Source organism: Nicotiana tomentosiformis, chromosome 6 (assembly GCF_000390325.3).
Source record: "Nicotiana tomentosiformis chromosome 6, ASM39032v3, whole genome shotgun sequence".
NCBI lineage: Eukaryota > Viridiplantae > Streptophyta > Magnoliopsida > Solanales > Solanaceae > Nicotiana > Nicotiana tomentosiformis.
In genome coordinates this window covers 54,316,065-54,344,019 of record NC_090817.1, presented here as the reverse complement: position 1 = coordinate 54,344,019, position 27,955 = coordinate 54,316,065, and the positions used below count along the sequence as shown (strand labels likewise).

Genomic DNA, 27,955 nt, shown 5'->3' with positions numbered 1-27,955 from the left:
GTAGCCATAAAGTCAACCTACAGTCAAACTTCGGAATTCTTTAAACCTTCAAATTACTTGTTTTCAACAAATAACGTCAAAACAAGTTAGGGACTTTTGAATTTCATTTTGGACATACGTCCTAGTCCAAAATCACGATATGGACCCACCGAGATCGTCAAAATACCGATCTGAGTCCGTTTACATAAAATATTGACCATAGTCAACTCAAATCATTTTTAAGTCTAAAGTTTATATTTTCTTCAGTTTTTCACATAAAAACTTTCTGAAAAAAGACACGGACTACGCACACAAATCAAGAATCACTAAACGGAGCTAATCGAGGTCTCAAAATACGAATATAAAGGCTAAAACTTAAAATGACCAGTCGGGTCATCACAGTCAACCCCGTGTTTGCCCAGTCGAAACCCGATTCAAAGGGTAGATCTCGACTACTCATAACCCCACAAGTTCATATATGTGTTTGTTTTTCAAATTCGAGTCCAATTCGACTCTCAAATCTCAAATTTTTATTTTTCAAAACATAGTCAAAAATCCCCAAAATTTCTTTTCAAATTCCATGGATTAGATATTATATCTCATAAATAATCATGTTATATAATCAAAATTGAGTCAAGATCACTTACCCAATGACTTTGTATGAAGATCTCCTCCTATAATCGCCTCCCACCGAGTCTAGGGCTAAAGAATGTGATAAATGAGACCAAGTCCCGAAATTCCAACCTTTTGTTCAGGTGCGGAAGTCGCAAATGCGGCCTGGGGTTCGCAAAAGCAAATGCGGAAGAACTATCGCAAATGCGGGGCGTGCTGATCCTTGAAAATGTCGCAAATCGACCCTAACTTTTGCTTTTGCAACGTCAGGCTCCTTCGCAAAAGCGATCCTGTGATCGCAAAAGTGATCACCCCTGCCCAGGTCCTCCAATCGCAAATGCGATCAAAAGTTAACAAATGCGAACATCTCAGCCCCTATCCCACCTCGCAAATGCGGTTCCCACCTCGCAAATGCACGGTCCACATATATGGACATGATCTCACATTTGCGAGACCTGCAATGTCTGCCCAGTACCAACAACTATGAAATATGACCAAACTAATCGGGAACGCGTCTGAAACTCACCCGAGTCTCGGGACTCCACACCAAACATCCACATAAGTCTAAAAATATCATACGAAATCGCTTGCACGATCAAAATACCAAAAATAATATCCCAAATCACGAATCGGACATTAAAACACATAGGATTCACAATGAAATTCAAGAACTGCCAAAATCACAACCAAGCGTCTGATTCCTATCAAACCAACTCAGAATGACACCAAACTTTGCAGACAAGTTTCAAATGATAAAACAGACTTATTCCAAGTCCCAAAACTAAAATCCGAACCTGATAGCCATGAAGTCAACCTACGGTCAAACTTAGGACATTTCTAAACTTTCAAATTGCCAACTTTCGGCAAAACAAGGCAAATCAACCTAGGAAGCTTCGAATCCAATTCCGAGCATACGCCTAAGTCCAAAATTACCATGTGAACCTATTGGAACCATCAAAATACCGTTCCGGGGTCGTTTTCCCAAAAGTCAAACCCCGATTGATATTTCCAACTTAAGCTTCTAAACCAGGAACCAATTGTTCCAAATCATTGCAAAACCTCCTCGAAACGAAACCAACCATCCATTCAAGTCATAAAATCACAAATGCACATGTGGGAAGCTTCAAAAGGGAAAACGGGGCTCAAACACACAAAACGACTGATTGGGTTATTAGATAAGGAAGGTAGAGGCCGGACGAAGGAATAACACAAGAAGGATGGAGAACGGAGAAGAAAGGAGCTTTTATTTTGAAGGTTAATTTTGGAATTATAAAAATTATTAAGGGATAGGAGAATAAATTAATTAATCGAATATGAAGCTTGTTTTGGCTTAAAAGAACTCTTTTGAACTTGCCGAACACCAAAACAAGCTAAAAGGGGACTTATACGTCCATTTGCTGTGCCGTTATTATCCGGAACTTGTGGAGGAGACCAAGCACACTTCAAAAAGCTTTTCTAAAATAATTTCCCAACAAATTCACTGACCAAAATATCAAAGTCATCACTCTACTGATTTGTCAAATTTTTTCTCTCCTCATTTTAGTACCCACAAAGAGCATTATCCCAGATCAGTCTTCCCCTTTGCAGTCAAGTCAGCAATGGCGCAGCCGGTGATTTTCTGCCGTGAAATATCTGCGTCGCCGGCGAACTGCACATCCTATTCACCATTCCATCAAGTGGATGGTCAAAGTAGTGTACCCTTCGCAGCTTCTTGTTTAAGGGTACCCAAAAATTGTTCACTAGTAGCTGCTAGATGCTCTTTGAAACCATCTATGATGCCTTCAGCATTGGTCACTTCTAGGCCCCAACAAGTGTCCACAGATCCTGTTAATGTTGTTTGTGACGGAAAAATTGGTGTTTTGTTGCTTAATCTTGGTGGCCCTGAATCTCTTGAAGATGTGCAGCCATTTTTATTCAATCTTTTTGCTGATCCTGTAAGTTATATGTCGGTTTCTTGGACGCTATTGTGTTTCACTCTTTTGTTTGATGGTTTTTAACTTGGATTGTTTGGTTTGAATAGGATATTATTCGATTGCCAAGGCTGTTTCGGTTTTTGCAAAGGCCGCTTGCGCAATTCATATCTGTTGCTAGAGCACCTAAGAGCAAAGAAGGTTATGCTTCAATTGGTGGTGGCTCTCCTCTTCGACGGATAACTGATGCCCAGGCATGGATTTATATGGTTTGATAATTATACATGATTGCTGATTAATGGGTAAGTTTCTAAGAACTAGGAATAAGTGAAGAAGAAATGTTGCTAAAAGAAGAATGAATGGTATTTTACGTGTGCTTATGGTAGTGGATCTCTAGATTTTCTTTGTTAAGTGAGAGCGTTTTACCATAGTGGTGAAATATTTTGGACCACGCTGAATTCCAGTGATTTTATGGTGGAAACACTTGCTAAGGCTATTTTTAGTATGATTTGTACCACTTATTTTCTACCGAGAGATCTCTTTTACTGTTTGCTGCTGTTTACTGTGGTGGATTTGTATATGAGCATTACAATGTTTTTGTGCATTTTTTTCCGTGGCTCCTCTATTCAATTCTGCCTGTTTAATAATATTTTTATTTTTAGGCTGAAGCCTTGAGAAAAGCACTGCGGGAAAGGAATGTGCCTGCAAAGGTGTATGTTGGTATGCGCTACTGGCATCCATTCACGGAGGAGGCCATTGAGCTGGTATTGTTTCTTTGATTTTCTTTTGTAAACTTCTCCTTTTCCTTTTGTGGTTGTTTATGTGTTTTATGGTTTGAAGCAGTTAGTACGAGCCAGGTTTAGACTGGATTACACTACTGCAGAATCATATCACATAATTGGGGCTAGACGATAGAGTGATGGTGATCAAATTTACTACAGCTATATCGAAGAAATAATAATTTAACAGCTAACTAATAAGCTGGTATTAGCCAGGCATGCATTCATGATTAAGTGTAAAAAAAAGAAATCTAAAACAAATTTTTTTTAGCGGAGCATATGTGGTACTGAGAAGTGGGAGTGGCACAGAAGTGGAAAGGGATGGTGGAGGGAGTAATATGGCTGGGAGAAGAGGCTTTTATCTTTCGAGAAGGGATTAGACCAGTTAGCCTTATCTCTCTATCTTGCTATGTAACAGGCCTGAGTTGAAGCTAAACCGAGTGGGGAAGCTACTTAGACCCATTTGCTTTCGTGCTCTACTTCGTTGTTTTGGTGCCACTTTGCGCAATCTTCTCTATATTTCATGTCCAAATATTTCTACACATAAAATAAACTCAATTAAGCTCAAATGGTGCATGCATTGCCAAGATTACATATAAAACGTAGGGTAAATAACGGTATGCGGTATAGCATTTTAACCACACATCAGCTACATAATCATTTTAAGCATTTAATCGGAGGAGTAATCTATTGTGGGGGAAGTAAAGAGTTTTTACCTTCCTTTGATTTACATGGAATATGTAAAGGATGGAAAGAGAAAAGTATCAAAACATTAAATATGTATAGACTTTGTAGAATGAACAAATAAAAAAAAAGCCAAAAAAGGATTTTAAAAAAAGAAGAAATAAATTTCTTGGCTAAAGAGAGGTGCACAGTCACAAAAATACTAACAAAAGCTTAGAAACAAATTAGCATCAGCGGATAATTCACATTTTAAGGGTTTTGCTTGGGAAAAGGACCTGAGCTGAGCAATATGACTTTGATTCATGCAAGATAATTTGTTAATAGAATTATCTAGTAAAGAGAATTTTAAATTACATGATGGAGTATAACGTCATGAGTTTTTCACCAAGCTTAGCGGAGAAGCTATTGGAGCCTTGTGGCTAAGCCTCTAGGATTTTGTTGAATGCAAGAATTCCAAGCAGTGTAACATTAATACCTTAATATATTCTATTAATAAGCATTAATTATGGGGAAGGAAAAGCGATAATTGAGATTAGTTTTCTGCTAGAAGAATTCATATGTATTACTGCCAAGAAAAAAATAAACTCTCAATGCAATTCCATATTTACCAACTAAAAAAGCTCATGAAGATTTACAGTCGGTAAGGTTTTCCTCTAATTCTTCTAAAACGATTCCACATGAATATTGGATATTGTTGTATTATACAAGAGAGGCCCACAAAAGATAAAGAAAACAAATTTCAAGCAAATGCCAAATAATGTGGTCATATATAAAACGAAGAAGGGCCTAAAATGCCCCTGACTATGGAATTTGGTATAGTATTACCCTCCTTCTACTATCGGGCTAAAAATACCCCCGAGTATAAGGAGACCGTTAGAAATAAAGGCAAACTTGAGCCGAAAGGTTAACGTCGGGAGCATTTTTAGCCTGATAGTTGGACAAAAGGTAATATTGTACCAAATCCCAAAGTTTAGGGGCATTTTAGGCCTTCTCTGTTGTTTAAAGGATATGTTTCCTTGCTTATTAATTGATAGTGATGAAGGAGGAGGCAACAGTGAGGATTTACGTAGCAAGAATACATGCAAAACATCTTTGGACATATCTTTTGGAAACCTACCTAGGATTGGGAGTGGGAAGAATTGTAGCATCTTCTTCACATCATTTATAGCCGTGTGATCTCCAGGGGAGACAAGCTTCTCAGTGAGATCCTAATATATGTACCAGTTGACAGTTTAGTAGCAGAACTTATTCAAAAGGGTATTTGGATGACTGGACTCCAAAACCATAGTTTCATTTGCATAGAGTGCAGCATTGGGATGCCATCCTCATAGCACATAATTTGAGAAAGAGGGGACGTGTAATGTTAAGCTGGGGTTGCATGTGAAAGAAGGGCGGGGAAGAGACTAATACTCTGATCCTTTATTGTGAGTTTGCAACTGAATTATGGCACTTTGTCTATTGTCTGGTTAACAGCTTGCCTACAGTGGCTGAGAGCTGGAAACCTAGCAACGTGAAGGTTGAACAATGTTGGGTAGACAGAGGAAAGATGTTGGTGAGCTAGCACCCATGTGTTTAGTATTTGATGATTGGGAGAGGGAATATCATAATCTCGAAGAAGCTACAAATCCAATGTCAAGATCAGGAGCTCTCTTTTATTTAGTTATATATTTGATGTAACTAAATATTCTATTTTGTATAGTTGAATAGATTTTCTTGATATTCATTGCAAAAAAACTCTGTAACTTTTGGCTCCATCTTGGTGGTCATCAATGAGATGGTTTCTTATTTATTAAAAATCGAAAAATAAAAGTAAAACTATGATTGACATATAACTGGCTCTATGATTGGAAAATGTTGTCTCAATACTTAAGTATGATCTTTGAAACATTAGACTAAATGTAGGTTGTCAAGTCACGTCCCAGGAATTCCCTTTAGTCATTGTCTACTACTGGAAGACTTTGTAGATGAATATAGGTTGATGGATCACACAGACAAAAGGTGACAATGAGGTTGCAGGTCCTTGAAATATTGAGTTATAAGGCAGATCAAATCAAGTTAAATGCACCCAATAAAGCGTTTTAACAGATACTATATACTGGGACCGTGGGAAAATCTCTTGAAATGAGAGAAACAGAAAGAAAACTTGCCTATAGTTCATAAGTTTATGTTGACAGGTCGCAGACAGAAACTAGAGTACTTTACTAGTTTAAGTGTCAGTCAAATGAAACTAGAGTACTTTACTAGTTTAAGTGTCAGTCAAATGAACTGTACATTATCTAGAAGCAAAACTGAAATTCCTTTGAAGATTATGCAACAGGAGAAATCTTTTACAATATCTTCTCTGTATGCACTAGTTTTTGATCCATCTTTCTTGTCCTCATAATAGGTAATTTGTTCTCAGAGCCCTAATCCGTGATTTCATCTGTTTGTTTTTGAAGCGATGGTCTTTATTGCTTCATCATCAACCTTCATGATGATTGTGAAGCACTTTCCCTGATTAATTATGGTTATACATTTGTTTTTGACTCTTATTAATAGAAACTATGTAATGGCCAAGCATAGGGCATCCTTACTTTGTCAATTTTGCCCAAGATTTATCCATCTTGGGTTTGTAGGTAGAGTCAAAGGCTGTTCTCGGGGGATAAGGGGAAGTTACTACTTTTAGCTGAACAAAATCATTGTGCTAATAAAACCTCTGACCGGAAGAAAGCTCCTGTTTTCCTCTGCTAATTTGATCATTGGTTGGTGTGTGGTCCATGGGACTGGAAAGGCAAATTAGGAAAGTCAAATTTTTTCTAGAATTAGTGCAAAATATCCTCAGAAGCATGGAACTGAATTGCTTCTCATATGTCTGTCTCTCGCAGATTGTGACTAGTGGGGTTAAGTCCATCTTCAACAACCTCGTCACAGTAATTGACTTGATGGAGAATATTCTGTTATCTTTTCTTTACCCTAATGAAAAGAATTAATAACTAAAGCACGTAGAAGGATGATATGAATGTCGAGGGTCTTAAAACTTGCTGATTTGCTATGGCAGAAGAACTATATAGGAATTGAAGGCAGTGGTTTCAGGAGTAAAAGGAAAGGAAGGCAGTTGTTTCTGAAATATCAGTACTGAGACTGGTTTAAAAAGTTGTCCGTGAATAAAATCAATGTGGATTAATGATATCTTTGTCTTACGAAGTCCTATATCGCGATCCTTTATCCAAAATTCGATTTTCTTTCCTGTTGTCTTCAGATGTATGGGTACCCCTTTTTAAAATGATGAAGCTATGTTATAATTTCTCTTTATTTCCAGTTTTTCCTTGAAGCACAATAGAGATACCTAGGATAGAATTGACGTTGAGCTATTGGGTTTTTTATCCTTTTCCCTTTTCTGTTCTTTTTGCAGATTAAAAGGGATGGAATCACAAAGCTTGTTGTGCTCCCTCTTTATCCTCAGTTTTCAATATCTACTAGTGGTTCAAGCCTTCGCCTTTTAGAGAGTATATTTCGGTAATAAACATACATATATTCTCGCTCGGAGAATACATTCCATTTGCAATTGTCATAATAATATATGTAGCAATGAGTATTTTCTTTAGGGAGGATGAGTATCTTGTTAACATGCAACACACAGTAATACCCTCATGGTATCAACGGGAAGGATATATCAAAGCGATGGCAGATTTGATGGAAAAAGAGCTGAAAAGTTTTGAACGTCCTGGGGAGGTAGTATCATCTCTATTTTTCACTGGCTCATGCTATACTTACCTCGTGAAAAGAGTGTTCGTTTTCCTTAAAAAGTCCCCATCTTTCCTTATAGTATTGATATACACGAGGCAGCAAAGTATTTGTGCTTTTGAATTTTTGCTTTGATTACTTAAAAGTAGAAAAAATCTTGCAAAGTATTTTGTTTATAACTACATCTGGCTGCCTTAACAGTTTTGCTTTCTTCTGTAATAAATGCTTACAGATTTTTGCCATGATATTGTGATACTCTTGATTTAGTGTATCATTGTCCCTGAAGTCTTTTGCTTGGAGATCTTCTCTTGAAGCTATATCGAGTTGGTTATGGCAGAAAAAAAGTGTCATGGAAAGATCTCTGTGCGGTTGAAGAGATTAAGGATAAAAAACAAAAAGGAAAATGGTGGCACTCTAGACCAAATATTTCTCTAGATTTGACGGCATTCTGTTCCTGCTCCCCAACATGTCTTATTTATGAAATAATGTCTGATATCTTATAATAAAATAAAAGCAGGGTCTTCTAAAGTAGTATGATATCCCTCTATGCTTACTTCTTTCCTTCCTTATTAACTAGCTTCATATACACAGGTGATGATATTCTTCAGTGCTCATGGGGTACCACTTGCATATGTAGAGGAAGCAGGTGATCCATACAAGGCTGAAATGGAGGAATGTGTGGACTTAATAATGGAAGAACTTGAGAAGAGAAGGGTATATAACGCATATACTTTGGCCTATCAGGTACGTTTGCAGATCTATTAGCATACTTAAATTTTATGATTAATAATATTAAAACTTCCTTGCATAGGCAACATTGTCTATGTTTATGCATTAAATCATTCTTGAAATGAAGACTCTAGTTGATTGCACATTTTGTTTTTGGGCTCATAATTCAATCATGTATAAGAAAGCTCTGAGTTCAGTTGGTGCACAATTAAAGACAACTATTCCATCCCTCTCCCTCACTACTTGAATGTGGTGTTTTCTATGAGCAAGATTCCCATGTACCAGTTCCCCAACCCTATTTGCTTTTCAAATATGGAAGTGATAATGTATCACCGCATTACAAGCATGGTTTGCAAATATTTCTTCATTGCGCTCTTCAATATTGAAAGTTCATAAGACAACTAAATTATATGGTAAACTCGAGGCTAACATATTAAAGCACTCCAGCTTACTTTGAAAAGGTGGTACGTGCATAACTATTGTTAGGAAGGTGAAAGAGCTTTTTTTTCTTTTGTCCACGCTTTTTCAACAGCAATAGGTGAGGGGACTAATCGCTATCTATTGAAGTATTACAATGTACCACATGAACTTACTAGTTGCTGACAAGGTAAAAAGTAAGTTTAATAATCAGAATAGTTGCATTACAAATATTGTTAGCTAATATGGAGCGTGAGACACGAGTACTGAACACTTTCATGTTATAAGCATATGTATGAAAGGTACTGTAGCCTTTCATTGATGTCAGTTTTGTGAACTTGGAGGGGCTCTATTCAATGTTGTGTTATCTGTCCCCATTGAAAAAAAAAAAGAATATTTGGTGCTTCTCTTATTACTTGATTAATACCTTTTTAAGGGTAAGATGGTGCTTGTTTATGATGCTATTGTCAAGTGATACACTATTAGATTAGACAGATAGATGATTGCTCATTTGCTAGCACATAACATATAGCTTTTATAACATTTCTTCTCCTACTTGCTTGGGCGATGGAGTCCGTGGTCAAGTAATGTTCATCCTATCTGCCACTGTAAGTTATTTTCTTGGAGGAACACAAAGAAAATCTTCACTGGTGGCATTTCAAATACATGGCTTCCTGACTGATGTGCTTTACTGTGATTCTGTATGCATCGAGATGCACCTTTTTTCCCCCACTTAGACTGTCATGATTGAGTTTTGTAAATACCGTTTAGTTGGCCATTCCATGAAGTTATTTTGCTCTGATGCAGAGTAGGGTTGGACCTGTTGAATGGCTGAAACCATATACTGATGAGACAATAATTGAGCTTGGGAAGAAAGGGGTTAAGAGTATTCTTGCCGTGCCAATAAGGTAAGCAAAGTTGGCTTTTTTGGCAGTATAATTGATGATGCTTAGTCTCTTCATTTTCATGTTAATTGCTAGTATTTTTTAATTTTAAATGCTATCACAGTTTTGTAAGTGAGCATATTGAGACATTAGAGGAAATTGATGTTGAATACAAGGAGCTAGCATTGGAGTCTGGAATACAGAATTGGGCACGTGTTCCTGCCCTAGGTGTTGAACCCACTTTCATCTCAGATTTGGCAGATGCAGTGATTGAAAGTCTTCCATATGTTGGAGCAATGGCAGTCTCAAATCTTGAAGCTCGTCAGGTGCCTTTTAACTCCAAAGCTGTGATTAAGAAATTATTAAGATTTCTGATACCGCAGGGATTATGTTTTTTTTTTTTTATAACTCAATTCCTAAACCAAGATGGAATCCAATACATGAACAAGAACAGGAACAGTGAATGAAATAAAGAACAAGAAGAAATCAAGATAAAGAACCAAAGGAAGAAACACAAGACCCAGAAAACAATGAATAAAATACACAAGAAACACGGAATCAGATTCCGAGATATTTCAAGATCTAGCAAGAAACATCAAGAAAAGGGATCTTGACCCTAAATTGAGAAATTAATGGCAATGAAGTGTATAAAAACACGACGACTCCAATAAATTACCAATTAAAAACCTAAGATTTCAAGAAACAAGAAGGAAACCAGATTACCTCAAGGATAATCACTCGCTTTTTTTTTTTAGTAAATCCACTAGGCAAGGTGCCTAGGGCTAGTTTTTATATATATTTAAAATAAAACAAAAACAAGTGTCATGGAGTCTTACATAGTGAAATAAATCAGAGATGAAGGCTACATAGCTCCTATTATCAAAATTGAGTATAGTACTCAATGATGATAGTACAATTCAAACTAGGGAAAAATTATTCCATGAAAACATAACTATCCAATTGAACCTAAAGATCTCCAATTTGCCTCCTGCCTGTGACCCATGTGGCCATAACAATGTTCCTCGATCCAGTTGGTTCTCATAATAAGTAGAATACTCACAAACACATGGCATTACAACAAACAGTGCAAAACCATGCACAATAATATCATCGAGAGCTGTCCGCAATTGTGCATTATACATGAACATGCATATTTTCATTGACATTTGCGCGTGTGATCCTTGCATGACTCCATGAAAACCTAGCATATCCAGCATCCTCAAGCATTCTATATAGCATTGGTGATTGGTAATTCTTTCCAAATGAACCTAAACTGACCGCAAAATCCTCCACAAAACCATGCCCTAAAATGGCATTTCTGGGCAGTGTTTGGTTTATCCGGGCAAAGTCACTCCTTGCGAGCTGGCTCCTGTGATTGTTTCCTGTTTTAGGCAATATGAATAAGTCAGCTATACATAGGCCGTACCACATTGAGGTCCAGATTTTGTTGTCATATGGCCTGCCCAGAGATTTGACAAAACTGGGCAGTGTTGCTTGACATTGGCCAGTAGCTGGTTCCTTCCATTGAGCTTTGGCATTCTTGTTAAATCTCCACATCCTCAGGTGCATACTAGGGTTGTAAATGGCATTCAACACATACTGGATCATGAAAGTCCAATTAACAGTTCCAAACTCTAGTGTAATAGCTTGCATTATTTCGTCCATGCTTGTGCCTACCCTTGCTTCCCCTCCACTGGAATGAGTACCAAGTACTAATACCACCAGTTGAAGGTTCTTCAAAGAGTAGGGCATGAGTACAGTAATTGCTCCTGCAAAAATGAAAACCATGTTAGTTATGAAAATGACCATCATACTCTCCTCTATACGGATTTGAGTATGATAGCAAGAAACTCCTCCTCCTCCTTTGGGATTACTCCTCCAACCAGTGATTAGCTCCATCCCAATTTACTCCTGGCAACCCTCACCCTAAGATATGGACATTGCATTTTATCACTGTTCACCAGTTTTCTACCTTGTACCTCCAACTGGACAAAACTGTGAGCTTCAAAATCTCCATGATCAAGAGCATAAATAGCTAGATAGTCTGCCAGCTTATTACCCTCTCATAATGTGTGATATCAAGCCATTGCATCTTCCCATTACTTATTTGATTTCCTCAACATAAGCAGCTACTGCCCAAGGTGCACTCCATGTATCTTCTATAACATTCTTCTGTCAATATAGAATCTGTTTGCACTAAGATGTTTGTGTAACCATAACTTACACAATACCTCAATGCCTCAAGTATAGCAATTGCTTCTGCCTCAGTATTAGTAACCTCCTGTATTTCCTTTCTCCTTGCGTGTCTCACATCACCTTCTCCATCCCTTAATACAAATCCAATCGAGCTCCTGCCTGGATTTCCCCTTGATGCCCCATAACCTGGTAAATCACTCTACTAATAGTGACATCATCCCCATGTTTGTAGCAATTTCTTCTTTTTCACAGCTCCCATAAGATGATGGATGGTAAAGCTTGGAAAATAGGTTTTAGTCCGAGTATAACCTGAATGGTCCAGCATTTAACCACTGCCTGCTGTAATGATAGACCTTCCATAGCTATTCCTACATTAGAAAGGAAATAGTACCACACTGAATGAGCTGCATAGGACCTGAAAAACACATGTGACATTGTTTCCTCCTCCGGATTGATGCAACACCAACATCTAGATGGCATAAAGTAGCCTAGTCTCCTGAAGTAGTCATCTAATGGTAATTTGCCTTTCCATACCTTCCACATGAAGAGAGCAATCTTAAAAGGTAGTCCTTTCACCCGCATGTTCTTGTATGCAATACTAGAATTTCTTCTTCTCCTAAGATACTCCCAGGCAGATTTAACAGAAAAGTTGCCTCTAGGTTCCAACATCCAATAAGGTCTATCAAGATCATTATGTTGTGTAGGAGGAGTAATGTTCTCAATAACATGCAGTGCTAGGTCTTGAGGTAGAATCTCCAGTAGCCTATCTTCATCCCACGTATCTTCCACAATCACATCATATACATTGTGGATAGATTTGCCAATACATTTGCTATCAACTCCCAAAGAAATCCGGAGGTGTAATGAAATACAAAGCTCCCAAACCTGTCCAATTATCAAACCAAAATAGCGAGGAACCCATCCTTGGCTGCCAAATGATTTGGTGTTCAATTGCATCTCTACATTGAAGCATCTTCCTCCACACATGTGATTCATTCTTCCATGGTACCACCATTGCATTCAACTTTTTACAATATTTTTGACTCATGAAAGAACTCCATAGTGTAGGTTTAGTGCGAAAATTCCACCACAGTTTACAAAACAAAGCCTTTGAAACATCATGCAGCGATCTAAACCGTACTCCTCCTTCCTCAGTTGGTAAACATAATGTATCCCATGATACCCAATGCATACCCTTTTCTCCAACTGAATTACTCCAAAAAAATTGTGCAAACATTTTGTGTAACTTGTTAATAACACCGGCTGGAGGGTTCACTGCTGATAGCAAATGTATTGGCATACTTTGAAGAACATGAGAAATAAGTACTGCCCGACCACCTACAGAGAGAAGTTTACCTTTCTATGATTGAAGCTTGTCAAGTACTTAGACCATGATAATAATCCATTCTTCTTCTTGCATAGAAGATAGGGCAGCCTAGATAAGTAAAAGGGAAGTCTTGCCTCCCAATTCCAGTAATCCTTTCCGCCTTGTTGACCACCTCCATGCTTGTTGAATGATGCATATAGACTGCTGACTTTGCCTTGTTGATTAATTGTCCAGAAGCCACTTTATAAGCACTCAACACCTCCATGATCAATTGTAATGAAGTTGCTTCCGATGAAGAGAAAATAATGGTATCATCAGCATAAGCTAAATGATTAATCGTTGGACCCCATTTTGGGAAACCAAATCCACAAAAGTATAGATTCCAATGTAAAGCATTCAATCCCCTTGACATAGCTTCAGCCGCAAGAATGAGTAATGTAGGTGATAAGGGATCACCTTGCTTGCCTCCTCTAGAAGATTTGAAGAAACCATAGGGCTGTCCATTGATCAACACTGAATACCAATTGCTTGAAACTATGCCAAACACAATACCAATGAATCTATCACAGAAACCCATCTTCCTCAAGACCTTAGTCATGAATAGCCATGAAAGCCTATCATAAGCTTTAGTCATGTCTAATTTGATCACAACATTTGGTCCCGCCTTAGTCCTTAACCTAATGTCATTAATTATTTCTTGAGTCAACAAAACATTTTCAACAATACTCCTCCCCTTAACAAACCTAACTTGCTCATCAGAAATAAGGGAAGGCAAAAGTTTGACAAGTCTTTCATGAATTACCCTAGAGAATACCTTATTGATAAAGTTGCTAAGGCTTATAGGTCTCATGTCTGAGAAAGTATTTACCTCCTTAGGCAATAATACTAAATTTGTGTGAGTCACAAACTTTGGTAGCTCCTGGCCATTGAAAAAGCTCTTCACCATGACAAAAACATCATCTTCTATAATCTCCCAGCAACTATGAAAGAACTTACCAATGAAACCATCAGGTCCTCCATCACTGTCTCCATTTAACCCAAATACAACATGCTTGACTTCTTCTTTTGTAGGTTGTTTTGCAATATCTTCATTCTGCTCCATGGATACCATGTTAGGCACATGGTCAATAATCCCAAACGTAGTAGGGACAGTTTGTTCACGAAACTATGCTTGAAACAAATTCACTGCCTCTTCTGCCAAGTCGTCATTACCCTCAATCCAGCCGCCTTGATCATTTTGAATCCTTTTCAATTGTAAACGCCTTCTTCTACCATTAACTTGAACGTGAAAAAATCTTGTATTGCGATCACCCTCCTTGAACCATGCCATTCCTGATTTTTGTTTCCAGAATTCTTCCTCTATAGCCAAATATCGAATGAGCTCAGATTGTACCTTTTGCAGCCTTTCCCTGTTAAGTCGAGTAGGGTTGAGCTCAAATTGAGCCTCATGTACCAATACTACCTCCTCTAGACTAGCAATTTTCTGGAATATATCACCATAAGTGGCCTTGCTCCACAATGAAAGTGCTCTCTTCAACTTCTTTAGCTTGTGATTGAATAGAATGAATGGGTTTGCACTAAAATCAAACTGCCAGTTTTCCTTCACAACATCTAAAAAAGTAGCATGATTTGTCCAGAAATTAAGAAATCTGAACTGCTTCACCGGAACAAAGTTTGGATCACAAGTAATTAGCAAAGGAGAGTGATCAAGATCCAATTTTTGAAAGATGAGTGATCTCAACACCTGGAATAGTTGCTGAAACTCCAGATTAGCTAGAACCCTATCTAGCTTTTTAAAAATGCAATCCTCCTCCGCTCTACCATTCCATATTCCACCAAGTTAAGATACTTACTTTGAGGCCCAAGTCATTTAGGTTGCAAGTATTGATGCAATGTCTAAAATCATCCACTTCAGTTAATGAAATTGGCAGTCCTCCAAACTTCTCTTTCTCATCCCATATCACGTTGAAGTCTCCTCCAACTATCCGTGGGGCTGACATATCACTAGCTAGAGCATACAAAGCGTCCCATAGTTCTATTTTCTTGATGGCATCACATTTGGCATACACTAATGTTAGAATGAGAGTTCCTTCTGGGAATTGATATCAGCAACTTTAAAGTGAGCTATAGAGTTTTTCAGGAGCCATTAGGGTTTCTTAAGTCTCATTACAGGGAACGCCTTTAGTCATTCAAAAACTTCATAATCTTCCGCCCTTCACGTTTTAGAGGCTACTTATAACATAGGAAAAGCCTAGGCTGTTATTGTAGATGGAGCCAATGGGCTGAAATATGGAAGCCCGATGTGAATTTGACACGACATAGGAGAAGCAGCCGCCCTTTATCAAAATTATATTATTATATTATTTTTAATAATAAAAGGGGAAAGGTAGATTAGCCCTTGATTTCACCCTTTTTGATTTGAAGCTACTTGCGCCCTATTGTTTATTGGTCCAATTCTTTATCTAAAGTGAAGGAAGGGCTTTTCCAAACGTCTGATCATCTACCAACGACATAGGCACTAAGCAGTGTAACTTAGTCTGATGGAATGTGAAAAGGTCCATCCCAGTCTCACAGCAAATCAACAAATTTTTACTCTGCTATACATTTCCCACTAGGCCGTTTCTTTCTACTTGAGCTAAAAGACATGAAAGGAAAAAGGATTTCTTATTTTCTGCAGCTCTTACCAGTTATTGTCCTCTTTTGGAATAAGCTACACATGTTTTATTCATTAACTATTTTATGAGAATTTATGCTTCGGTGTAGCTTTTCTTTTGGGTAGGAGCAATGGTGGTTTCACACTTTATTTCCCCCTTATGATGTATATTTTTGACATCATTGCTTTTCTATTTTTTGATATGGTGTCCGATTCAGCTTGCATGCACCTTGACTATTTCACCGGGTACTTGCTATTTCCCACCAGCTCAGTTACAGGTAACTTTGTCCACTAAGACTTAGGCAAATCGGAAGAGATCACCTAGTGCTTGTGAGAGAAATAATATACGGGAAAATATTCTATTATTGATGTACTCTAACTATAATACAAGTACCCTTATTTATAACAATACACAATACTTACACTACTCCTATTCAATGTAGGACTATACTTATTTACATAACAACTACTTCCTCTGTTTCAATTTAGATGACACTTTCCTTATTAGTTCGTTTAAAAAAGAATGACACATTTCTACAATTGAAAATAATTCAACTTTAAACTCTTTATTTTACCCATTTTACCCTTAATGAGAAGCTTTTATAAATGTCATGGCTCCACAAAGTTTTTACCCCTTAAGCTTTTAAGACCACAAGTTTCAAAAGTCTTATTTTCTTTTCTTTAACTTCGTGCCAAGTCAAACTACCTCATCTAAATTGAAACGGAGGGAGTAGCTAACTAACACTCCCTCTCAAGCCGGTGCATATAAATCATATGTACCGAGCTTGTTACATAATTAAATAATACGAGGACCGGTGATGGACTTGGTGAAAATATCTGCAAGCTGATCATTCGATTTCATAAACTTTGTAGCAATATCTCCTGAGAGTATCTTTTCTCTGACGAAGTGACAGTCAATCTCAATGTGTTTAGTTCTCTCATGGAACACCGGATTTTGATGCAATATGAAGGGCAACTTGATTATCGCACACAAGTTCCATGTGGTTGATTTCACCAAATTTCAACTCCTTGAGCAATTGTTTGATCCAAACTAGCTCACGTGTTGCCATAGCCATTGCTCGATATTCTGCTTCTGCACTAGATCGAGCAGCTACATTCTGTTTCTTGCTTTTCCAAGACACCAAATTGCCTCTTACTAAAATACAATATCCAGACGTAGAACGTCTATTAGAAGGTGATCCTGCCCAATCAACATCTGAGTATCCAACAATCTGCTCATGGCCTCGATCCTCAAACAATAACCCTTTTCCTGGAGCCGATTTTATATACCGAAGAATGCGGACAGCTACATCCCAATGACTATCACAGGGAGAAGCCATAAACTGACTTACAACACTCATATGAAAGGAAATGTCAGGTCTAGTCACTGTAAGATAATTTAATTTACCAACCAGCCGCCTATATCTTGCAGGATTGCTAAATGGCTCCTCCTGTCTTGGCAGAAGTTTAGAATTCGGATCCATCGGAGTGTCAACAGGTCTACAGCCTGTCATTCCTGTCTCCTCAAGAATGTCTAAGGCATACTTCTGTTGTGAGACAATAGTTGAGCTAGACTGATCGACCTCAATACCCAGAAAATACTTTAATCTGCCCAAATCCTTAGTCTGAAAGTGTTGAAAGAGATGTTGTTTCAATTTAATAATACCATCCTGATCATTGCCGGTAATAACAATATCGTCAACATAAACCACCAGATAAATACCGAAATTTGGAGCAGAATGCCGATAAAATACGGAGTGATCAGTTTCACTACGAGTCATGCCAAACTCCTGAGTTACTGTGCTGAACTTACCAAACCAAGCTCGAGGAAACTGTTTCAAATCATAGAGTGACCTGCGCAATCGGCATACAAGACCACTAGACTCCCCTAAGCAACAAAACTAGGTGGTTGCTCCATATAAACTTCATCCTCAAGGTCACCGTGAAGAAAAGTATTCTTATGTCCAGCTGATAGAGAGGCCAATGGCGAATAACAACCATGGATAGAAAAAGGCGGACTGATGCTATTTTAGCCACGGGAGAGAAAGTATCACTGTAATCAAGCCCAAATATCTGAGTCTATTCTTTGGCAACAAGACAGGCCTTAAGTCGATCAACCTGGCCATTTGGACCAACTTTGACTGCATAAACCCAACGACAACCAACAATAGATTTTACCTGAAGGAAGAATAACAAGCTCCCAAGTACCACTCATATGTAAAGCAGACATCTCGTCAATCATAACCTGTTGTCATCCTGGATGAGACAACGCTTCACCCGTAGACTTAGGGATGGAAACAAAGGACAAAGAAATAAAAGTATAATGGGGTGATGACAGACGATGATAACTTAAACCGACATAATGGGGATTGGGATTAAGTGGTCCGTATACCTTTCCGAAGTGCAATCGGTGTACTAGGAAGAGACAAGTCCGCAGTGGGAGTAGGGTCGGTCAGGTGTAGGACGTGAATCAGCTGGGTCTGATGCTGGGCGCGGACGACGACGATAAGTCAAGAGTGGTGTTTCTGTAGCTGGGGATCGGGGAGGAGCAACACTAGACTCTTCAACGGTTGGTATGGGTAAGACCTCTGTGGTTGAAGGTGGAGGAGGAGCTATAGTAAACTTCTCAAAGATCGGTATAAGTAAGACCTCAAATATATCAAGATGGTCAGAAGAGGTAAAGAAAGGTTTAGACTAAAAAAATGTGATGTCAGCTGACATAAGGTACCTACGAAGATCATGTGAGTAACAACGATATCCCTTCTAAACATGAGAATAACCAAGGAAGACATACTTTAGAGCAAGAGGAGCTAACTTATCTTTCCTAGGGGCTAAGTTATGAACGAAACATGTGCTCCCAAAAACACGAGGGGAAAGAGAGTATAAGGGTGACTGGGAAAACAATACTGAATACAGAATCTGATTCTGGATAGGAGATGAAGGCATCAGATTAATCAAATAACTAGTTGTGAGAACTGCATCGTCCAAAAAAAGCAACAAAACACGAGATTCAATGAGAAGTGTGCGAGCAGTCTCAATGAGGTGCCTATTCTTTCTCTCTGCAACCCCATTTTGCTGAGGGGTACAAGGACAAGATGTCTGATGAATAATTCCTTGAGAAGTCATAAACTGCTGAAACCGAGAGGATAAATATTCTAAGGCATTATCACTATGAAAAGTGCGAATAGAAATACAAAATTGATTTTCGATTTCAACTTAAATTCTGGAATATAAAAAACAACTCAGAACGATCTTTCATTAAGAAAAGCCAAGTACATCTTGAACAATCATCAACGAAACTAACAAAATAACGAAATCCCAAGGTTGAACTGACTCTACTAGGACCCCATATATCAGAATGAACTAAAGAGAAAATAGACTTTGCATGACTCAGCACTGCGCGGAAAGGAGGCTCGGGTATGTTTCCCAAGATGACACGACTCACAATCTAATGTAGACAAAGTAGACAAACTAGGCATCATCTTCTGAAGCTTGGATAAACTCGGATGTCCTAAATGTTTGTGAATTAGGTCTGAAGGATCTGTAACTAGACATGCTGTGGAGCGATTGAGTGAGTCAAGGTAGTAAAGGCCTTCTGATTCACGCCCTGTGCTAATCGTCTGTCCTGTACTATGGTCGTGCATAATAAAAGAATCATCAATAAAATATATACCACAATGGAGGGCACGAGTCAAACGAATAATAGATGCAAGATTAAAAGGACAGTTAGGGACATAAAAGAACGGAATCTAGAGTGACATAAGATAGGAGATTAGCTTGTCCAACTCCTTTTGCTTTAGTTTGAAACCCATTGGCTAAAGTAATAGTGGGAAGAGACTGTGAATTCACAATATTCGACAAAAGTGATTTATTACCAGAGATATGATCAGAAGCGCCTGAGTCCATGACCCATGGTCCAAGAGTACTGGACTGGGAAACATAAACAAAAGAATTACTAGCAACAGAAGTATCAGTCTGAGCAGCCGAGGCTACTTGTGGAGCTACTTGTGGAGATGAGGAACTCATTATATTCCCCTTTAGATAAAAAAAATCCCTGGTTACTTGTAGTCTCTGTCTGAGCAACATAAGCATTTTTAGGTGGTCGACCATGTAAAGAATAGCACACTTCACGAGTATATCCAAGTTTATTACAATAAGAACACTTAGGTCTAGATCTTCCAAAATGACCTCCTCATCTATTCTCTATTGTTTAGATGCCCGATTTTTCACTGTCTGGGATGTGAGAACAGAGGAGTCAAGTGTCTGTGATGAGATCATTGGGTGACTTGATGCTGCAGCAAGGCGAAGTAATTGAGAGAATAATTCATCAACTGTAGGGATAGTCGGACTAGCCAAAATCTGGTCACGCACTGAGTCAAGGTCATTAGGAAGTCTAGCGAGTGTAAGAACTAGAAACATTTTTTGTCGTTGCTCTTGTTACTGTTCAACACTAGCAGAAACTGGCATCAACTTCTCAAACTCCTCCATGACTGCCTGTACTTGTCCCAAGTAAGTCGACATATCCAATTCCTGTTTCTTCAAATTCGTCATCAGCGATATCACATCATAGAAACGAGACATGTCATTGGTGTATAAAGTAAGCCTTTTCCCAAACTAAATGACATGCCTGGAATGGACGAAACAAAGACATCAATAGATCGCCATAAGATACTACATAACTGAGCATCGATCTTTTCCCATTGTGCTTTGGCCTTTTCATCTCCCTCACTAGCCTTTTTGGTTAAGTGATCTTGAACACCTTGACCTTTACACCACAACTCCGCAGACGAATCCTAAGATAAATAATTTGAACTTCCAAGTAGGGGTTTAGAGTAATCAAGGCTGAATTTCCAACTCCACTGTTTTTGGAACCAAAAGCATCTAGTCTGAGAGACATGATTGGATCAAGTAATTACGAAGTCACAAAATTGTGTTAGGTCACAAAAAAAATACACTGTAGCCGCCGGAAACTGAAACAGTCGTCGGAATCTGCCAATAGTCGCCGGAAAATAAAAAAGTTGTCGGAATGTGATGAAACTTGAATGGGTAGAGTCGGAATTAGTAGACGAAGCAACTGTCCTGAAGGAACTTTTTCATAAAATGGCCGGAAGGGGTCGTACTCGTTGGCCGGAACCCTAGCTTCTGCCGGCACGTGAGGGCGCGTGAGGCTGTTTCTGCCGGAGAGGTTGAGTGGGGTTTGGTCGCTGGACGATGGCGGATCTTGTGGTAATGTTGGATTTTGCACAACACTGACGGAGAGAGATGACGCAAGACAGTCGTGAAAAGTCGCCGGAAAATTGAGGCAATGTGACTTTCTGCTGTATTCTGGTACCCGGATGCGTCTCACCACCGCGGCTCTGATACTATGTGAGAAATAATACACGGGAAAATATTCTATTTTTGATGTAACCCAACTATAATACTAGTACCCTTATTTATAACAATACACAATACCTACACTACTCCTATTCCATGTAGGTTTATGCTTATTTACATAACAACTAACTAACTAACAGTGTTTTTTGCCTCTGCTAGAATTTGAATCATAACCTCATTCATGGTTCTCGTCCTACTTCATTGACCAGTAGGCCACACCCTTGGTTGCTGACAACATTACTTTTCTGCGGTGTGATAATTTCTAGCTTCAGCTTGGGTTTAAGTGGCTGCCTCACCCTTTGATTGGGAACTAAAACAAAAAGTAAAAAATTTCTGCTGGGCACAATATAACAAACCCTACCAAGATTGATGTGCGAGGGAAAAATTCCGCACAAGTAGGGTCAAAATAGGCATAGTAAAGTCTACTATTTTTAGAAGTTTTCCTTGATGCCATTTGGTACAGGGTAAAGTGGGATTATGATGGATGATCTCTCTTTACACGGCTTGAAATCTGACATAGATATTTCTTGCTCTAAATGCAGCAAAAGTAATTTAAGGCTGATGAATTGTCTAAATACTGAAAGTTTAAACAAAACGTAATTCCTGAAGGTTTATCAGCTTCGTTATGCTCTATAAGATTAATTTTCTCTAAACCTACAAGTGCAAAACTTATTGGGAGGTTTAGCGACCTGCCAATTTATCTGAAATTCCAGGGTAAGGGGAGCTCTTTTGCGAGGGGTGATGGTGGTGGGTTGAATCCAACAAGTTCTGTAAAATCTACCTGCGAACTCTATCCATCTGGTTGTATGTGATTGGTAATGGTGGGTCGTCCAAGCCTAGTCAACTATTGGTTGAGATATAACTCATCTGCCCAAGTCTATATCGGTTGCGTTGAGGCAAGAAAAATAAAAAGCAAATAGTACGTTCATCTGTGAAAGAGGGGAGAGAGAAGAGAGTCAGAGACAGAGAAAGAGACAGTTAGGAAGCTGTTAATGTCTGACGTGGTGAACCTGTGTTTCTTGAAGGGATCTTCTGTGTTTATCTGAACAAGTTTGACAATGAATTTGAGTTAGTTTGTTTGCTGATGGCTATTTTTAAATGTGGTTTCTATATGAGCTAGATATGTCAAGACAAGGGTTTATACAATACCTATCTGCTGTTTAAATGACCCTCCTACTTTAGGTCCTCAATGCTGAAAGGTTGTAAGTTCTTTGATACACTACATTTACATTGATTAATTCATATGAACACCACTTGACAAGGATGGATAATTCCAACTTTGGGTGACCAGGATCTACACTTTAGAGACCTTTATTGCATAAATGGTCCGTGGTCTGGGAATTCCATATCTTCAGTCCGAGCAAAGTATAATCCATTCTCATTTTGAGTTATGGCAGAACTTTTTCTGGTTGGCCAAGGTATCATTGATTTTCCAGCTTTGTCAGGCAGCATCTACACTTCTGAGTCCTTTATTTCATAGATCGTCCCTGGTTTGACAATTCTGTTTCTTCAGTCTTGTCAAAGTTCAATTCATTCTCATTTTGAGTTAAAACAATTTTTATTATTCTGCTAGTCTAAAATATAGTCGACTGTGAATTATATTAAGTAATAGGATTTATGGGGAGGGATACTGCAAATATTTATTTACTTGCGATTTATTGGTATTACTTCCCAAATGGCTAGACTTCATTTCTTCTTAGTTGATCGGTACAAAGTGAGGCTCTACTTGTCAAGCACATTGGTTTCATTATGAGATCAGCAACCAGATCTTTTACACTTCTATGTACCAAGTGAAGGGTTTGAACAACTTACTCAGCCGTAGGAGATTGATCAACTAACACATTCCATTGACTTGTTGGGACCGAGGTGAGTGTTAGCTGTGCTCAAGGTTCTGTAACACTTGCACCACCTTCCTAGTCAATTTGCATACTTCCAAGTTCTTTCATTGCATAATTGCAGCAAATCCATGGGTACCTGTCTTTTATGCTGTAACTGCAATATGTGATTGAAATAAAGGGAAAACTTTCCTCCCTTGTTTCATTTTTATGTGGATAAGAGTTTGAACAAAAAGTTCAATGCTTCCAAAGATCAGTGGCTAAAATGAACCTAATTTAAGCTGTTGGTGTTTATTTGCAGTCATTGGTTCCTCTTGGCAGCGTGGAAGAGCTATTGGCAGCATATGATTCACAGCGTAGGGAGCTACCACCTCCTGTAACAGTCTGGGAATGGGGTTGGACAAAAAGTGCAGAAACGTGGAACGGAAGAGCAGCTATGTTGGCAGTTCTTGTGCTGCTGGTGCTAGAAGTAACAACTGGAGAAGGCTTCCTGCACCAGTGGGGTATATTGCCCTTATTCCGCTAGCCACGTAGATCCTACTCTCCACTTTCCTCTTTGAAAAGAAAATCTCTTCCCTCCCACCCCTGCTGTCTCTTACACATGCATATACACATACACATACACTTAACGGTGGGTGCCTGTTGAGATGTTGAAAACGACACAAATTGGGAACAAATTAAGAAAGTTCTAGAATGTTAGTCATTTAGAATGAGCATCCACTCTTCTGTTACTATGTATTTCTTCTTAGTCTTTGCAGCAAAAAAGCCTTCACTTCATTCTCTTGAGGCCAGTGAGCAGGTACGTTGGAATGAAGCAGGGTCCTGATAGACAGAAAAGGGCGGGAAAGATCAAGGATTGTTCGACAATAAAGAGAAGGAAAAAAAAGGTGCAAATTCATCTTCCAAGGTTTACCATCCTTTTACAACTTTCAGCATCTACAGACAACCTGTAAAATTTCCTCTTGCACTCCAACTTTCTGTCATATGAATCCCGAATCCATGTTGTAACTATTCTGTGTATCTGAGTGTTTGTATACAATGTTGAAATTAAATCCCCAAGAAGCAAGAACAATACAGTGGCAGATGTCTACATTTAATATTTCTGCCTAGTATGTGCATCATCTAGATGCTGAAAGTGTGAAGCAACTGGAAGATAGCTTGCAATGTTGTGAATTTTGCTATGAAAGACTTTGATGCTGTATAGTATTGAATCTAAGTAATGTTCATAGTTACGCTGCTTTTTACATGGCTAACTCCAACATATTGAGTATGTAGGGATGAAAATGGGGCGGGAGGTTGAAAAACTTTTTTGTAATAATAGCGGGGGTTCAACACTCTTTGGACCTGTAATTTTAAAAATAGCCAACATTTGCAAAATAGTTGAAAAATCAGCACATTTTAATGCTAAAATAAAACTTGGACAAAGATATCCTTAGCTAAAACACGTAAAAACTTAAACACATTGTGTTGGAGTGGGAAATTCTTACTAGTGAAACTCTACATGATATGCTGGAGTTCAAAACCCCGTGGATGTGAATGCAGCTCAATTCTTACTGTGAAGAAGTTTAATTTTTCCTCAAGCTATTTTCTCTTTTAAATTACGCGGTCGGTGCTCCTTCCTCTTTGCCGTTGGATTTTCATCCTTGGTAATTAGTCGTTACTTAGGTACTTCAGTAATGACGATGTGGGCTGATTGGATCTTTTGGTATGTTTTGAAAATTTTATGCTTCTCGTTTTAGCTATTGAAGGAGCATCATGTGTTTCAACCCAGGTGTTAGTTTTCAGTTTCTTGCATAATTGATATCAGTTCCCAATCATAGTTAGCTTTCTAAATCCCTTTCTTTTTCTTTTTCCTGCTGTCCTCTATAGTTGCTATGGTTTCTTTCTCTGTTTACATTTTCACCGACAAAAGCTTTAGTATTATATTAGTATTATATTTGTTGCTTCATGGAAGTAGTAGCTAGAACAAGCGCAGAAGAAGCAAAAAAAGGAAGAGCGAATAGAAGAATAGTTTGTTCTTAAGCTTCGAACTCTAGGATTACAATCCTGGAGTTTTGAGTTATAAAAGTTGAACTTGTGAAACTCCAGAATATTGTCACGATCCAAATTCCCATTAAAGGCCGTCACTGTGCCTAGCCCGCTCGCTAGGCAAGCTATATTCAGTCAACAATAATAAAAGTAGATTATTGAGTCTTTAACGGAGTTATGATATATATATGAATACAGAATAAGTCTCAACAATCAATATCATAATACAAATATCTAAGATAGGGTCTAAACACGACTACAATTATCTAACAACGCTCTAAACCCGGTGTCACCTTATCACGAGCATCTAATAAGAGTAAATAGTATAAGCTGAGCAACAAAATCTATCCGAAAAGGGGAAAAGATAGACAGAAATAGACAAGTAAGGAGGGGGACTCCATGTGCTACGGATTAGATAAAGTAAAACAGCACAAAACCAACACGAAAATGTGCGAAAGTGTAGTATGAGTACAAACCCATAGTACTCAGTAAGTATCAAGTCTAGGCTCAAAGAAGTAGTAGCGAGGGGTCGATATCGATACTTTTTAACAATCCAATAATAAGGTGAGAACATAAATAAGATACAAAAAAAGGCATGGCATCATGAGATGAAAATTAAAGCTCAAAACACACTTCATATGGAATTTAGCCATGCTTTACCGATAAAGGAGATCAAATAAGATATTAACACCTCAATCCTCACATCAAGACATGATACATGTCAAAAATATTTATACAAGATTACTGCATGACTCAAAGTTATTTATATGCATGCTCGAGATCGTGTCTCTATACCTCATAGCACCAAATTCATGTGCCTGACACAAGCCACATGTCCAAACCAAGCACCAAAAATCCGGGTGCCGACAATCACTAGGCCCAAAGTAACATGGGTAATCACCTGACTCCGGAGAGACGAATCTATATCCAAGCATTGATTAATTTACAATCAATGATTATTCAATAACCAATATCCACTCATAATGTCCGTAGTGCCAAAATCCTCAATTTTTCGCAATAACCAACTCTCCACTCATGCATATATGTATAAAATAAATATAATAAAGAAGCACCGGACATAACAATAAAAAAATACAAATAAAAGATCATATGACTAAAGATGGCTATGGATAATCATGTAATTCAGTTTATTACAGCGACTCAATAAGTTATTTTAACATGCATAAGTATAATCATATTATTTAACATAAGTGAACTAAGCCATATAACTACCAAATCATGAAGCAAATAAGGCAAGTGTATGCCTATAGATTAATAATAAATTTCAACATGGAAAACTAATCCTTTATACCCAATTCAACAAGTCTTAACTTTAAGCATGCCTTTAAACCATAATTATGAATCATCACGTAGTCATAGAATCAATTGAACATGATAATACTTTCACATAATCCAAACTAGGCATAACGCACGTCAAATACTACTGGAGGTAGTCAAAGTTTATCTACACATATACGCTCGTCACCTCGCATATATGTAGCTCCTAAATCAAGTAACAAGTAGCAAATAGATCACCTATGGGGAAAATTTCCTTTTTCAAGGATAGACAAGAGACTTACCTCTACCCGATAATCATTAATCAATCAACAATCGCATTTTCTTTAAATCCAACTCAAAACGACTCAAATCTAGTCAAATATAACTCAATATCGTCAAATAAAGCTATTGGAATCAATTCCAAACAATAAATCTTCTATTTTAGGATACACCTCAACATAGGAAGGGGAGGGGAGTGAATTGTGTCTTACCCGATTTTTGCGATTTTAAAGAACCTGTTTCTTTAAACTATGCAAACAGATAAAAACTGAAATAATTGCGAAAATTTAACCAACACAGAGAATTTAACGTGGAAAACCTCTTACTCAAGTGAGTAAAAACTACGATCTACCTAGTAGGATTTTCCTCAAAACTCCAGTAAACTTCAAAGAAGAGTTTTAGGTTACAACTCTATAACCAAGGGGACTAACTCAAGTACCCTAAGTCCTACAATCAATTCAATTGTAGCTACCCATTCCTAAACTAACTCTAGCCCAGGAAGCTTACAAAAATCAAAGTTTTAGCACTAACCTACTATTACACTTCTCAAAGAAAATAGGTTATAATTTTGAATACTTGACTTAACCTAACAACTAAATAACTTTAACAGCTTCGTCTTCAAGAACTGATTCTTCAGTTGATTAGCTTGAGCTCAAGAAAGATCTTCTTGCTGTGATTGATGTTGTCAAAAGTAATTCTATGTGATTTCTCTCAATAGTAATAATCTTGATGTGGCAAAAAGTCTCCTTTTATAGTTGCAAAGTTGGCTGAAAATCTTCTTCAATTAATGCTCCAAACCTAGAATATTTTGGTTAAGAAGAACCTCTCCCATTTTGATTCGGTTTCCTTATTTGTTTCTAACTCTTTAACCTTCTTTTTCCACGTAAGTATTCTCTTAATTACAAAATCTTTTTGGACCACAAACCCCTTCGATTTACAAATTCCTTTTAGGTCACGGGCAAGACTTTATGAGGAATTCAACTTGTGCGAATATTCTGACATTCCACGTTTGATCAACATTCTCTCTTGATCTGCTACGAACCCGATTCACTTGTCATCTACATCTAACATCTGCATCCCAACTTAGTATCATATTACCCTGGAACATGAAACCTGGTTCTCTGCTCTAGTTTGTTAATCATAAAAATATAATACATACTCAGCTCAACAAATTCTCCCCTTTTGATGATGCCAAACCCATGTGCAAATCCATCAACAACTTGCCATTTTTTCATCAGTCTTCAGCGCAAGAACCAGTTTCATTTA

The 27,955-nt window shown here is 38.0% G+C and overlaps 1 protein-coding gene across 3 annotated transcripts; it reads left to right on the top strand.

Annotated features, from left to right (window-relative positions):
- The first annotated feature begins 1,995 nt into the window (after window positions 1-1,995).
- LOC104118904 (ferrochelatase-2, chloroplastic) lies at window positions 1,996-24,350 on the top strand. Of its 3 annotated transcripts, none has more exons than XM_009630291.4 (10): window positions 1,996-2,525; window positions 2,612-2,755; window positions 3,164-3,265; window positions 7,356-7,459; window positions 7,549-7,675; window positions 8,279-8,431; window positions 9,641-9,741; window positions 9,842-10,043; window positions 23,406-23,607; window positions 23,863-24,350. In XM_009630291.4, exons 1-10 carry the CDS (start codon window positions 2,190-2,192, stop codon window positions 23,928-23,930), a joined length of 1,539 nt encoding a protein of 512 aa, XP_009628586.1. In that variant the 5' UTR covers window positions 1,996-2,189; the 3' UTR covers window positions 23,931-24,350. The 3 variants fall into 3 exon arrangements, with proteins under 3 accessions (XP_009628586.1, XP_009628585.1, XP_009628587.1); XM_009630290.4 differs by having other exon boundaries at window positions 23,854-24,350; XM_009630292.4 differs by lacking the exon at window positions 23,863-24,350 and having other exon boundaries at window positions 23,406-23,817.
- The last annotated feature ends 3,605 nt before the right edge of the window (window positions 24,351-27,955 follow it).

Bases quoted from the DNA above. Each gene is read 5' to 3' on its own strand.
- LOC104118904 (XM_009630290.4), top strand. From the start codon at position 2,190: ATGGCGCAGCCGGTGATTTTCTGCCGTGAAATATCTGCGTCGCCGGCG. The intron at 2,526-2,611 runs GTAAGTTATATG...TGGTTTGAATAG, and splicing joins TCAATCTTTTTGCTGATCCT to GATATTATTCGATTGCCAAG. The intron at 7,676-8,278 runs GTAGTATCATCT...TCATATACACAG, and splicing joins GTTTTGAACGTCCTGGGGAG to GTGATGATATTCTTCAGTGC.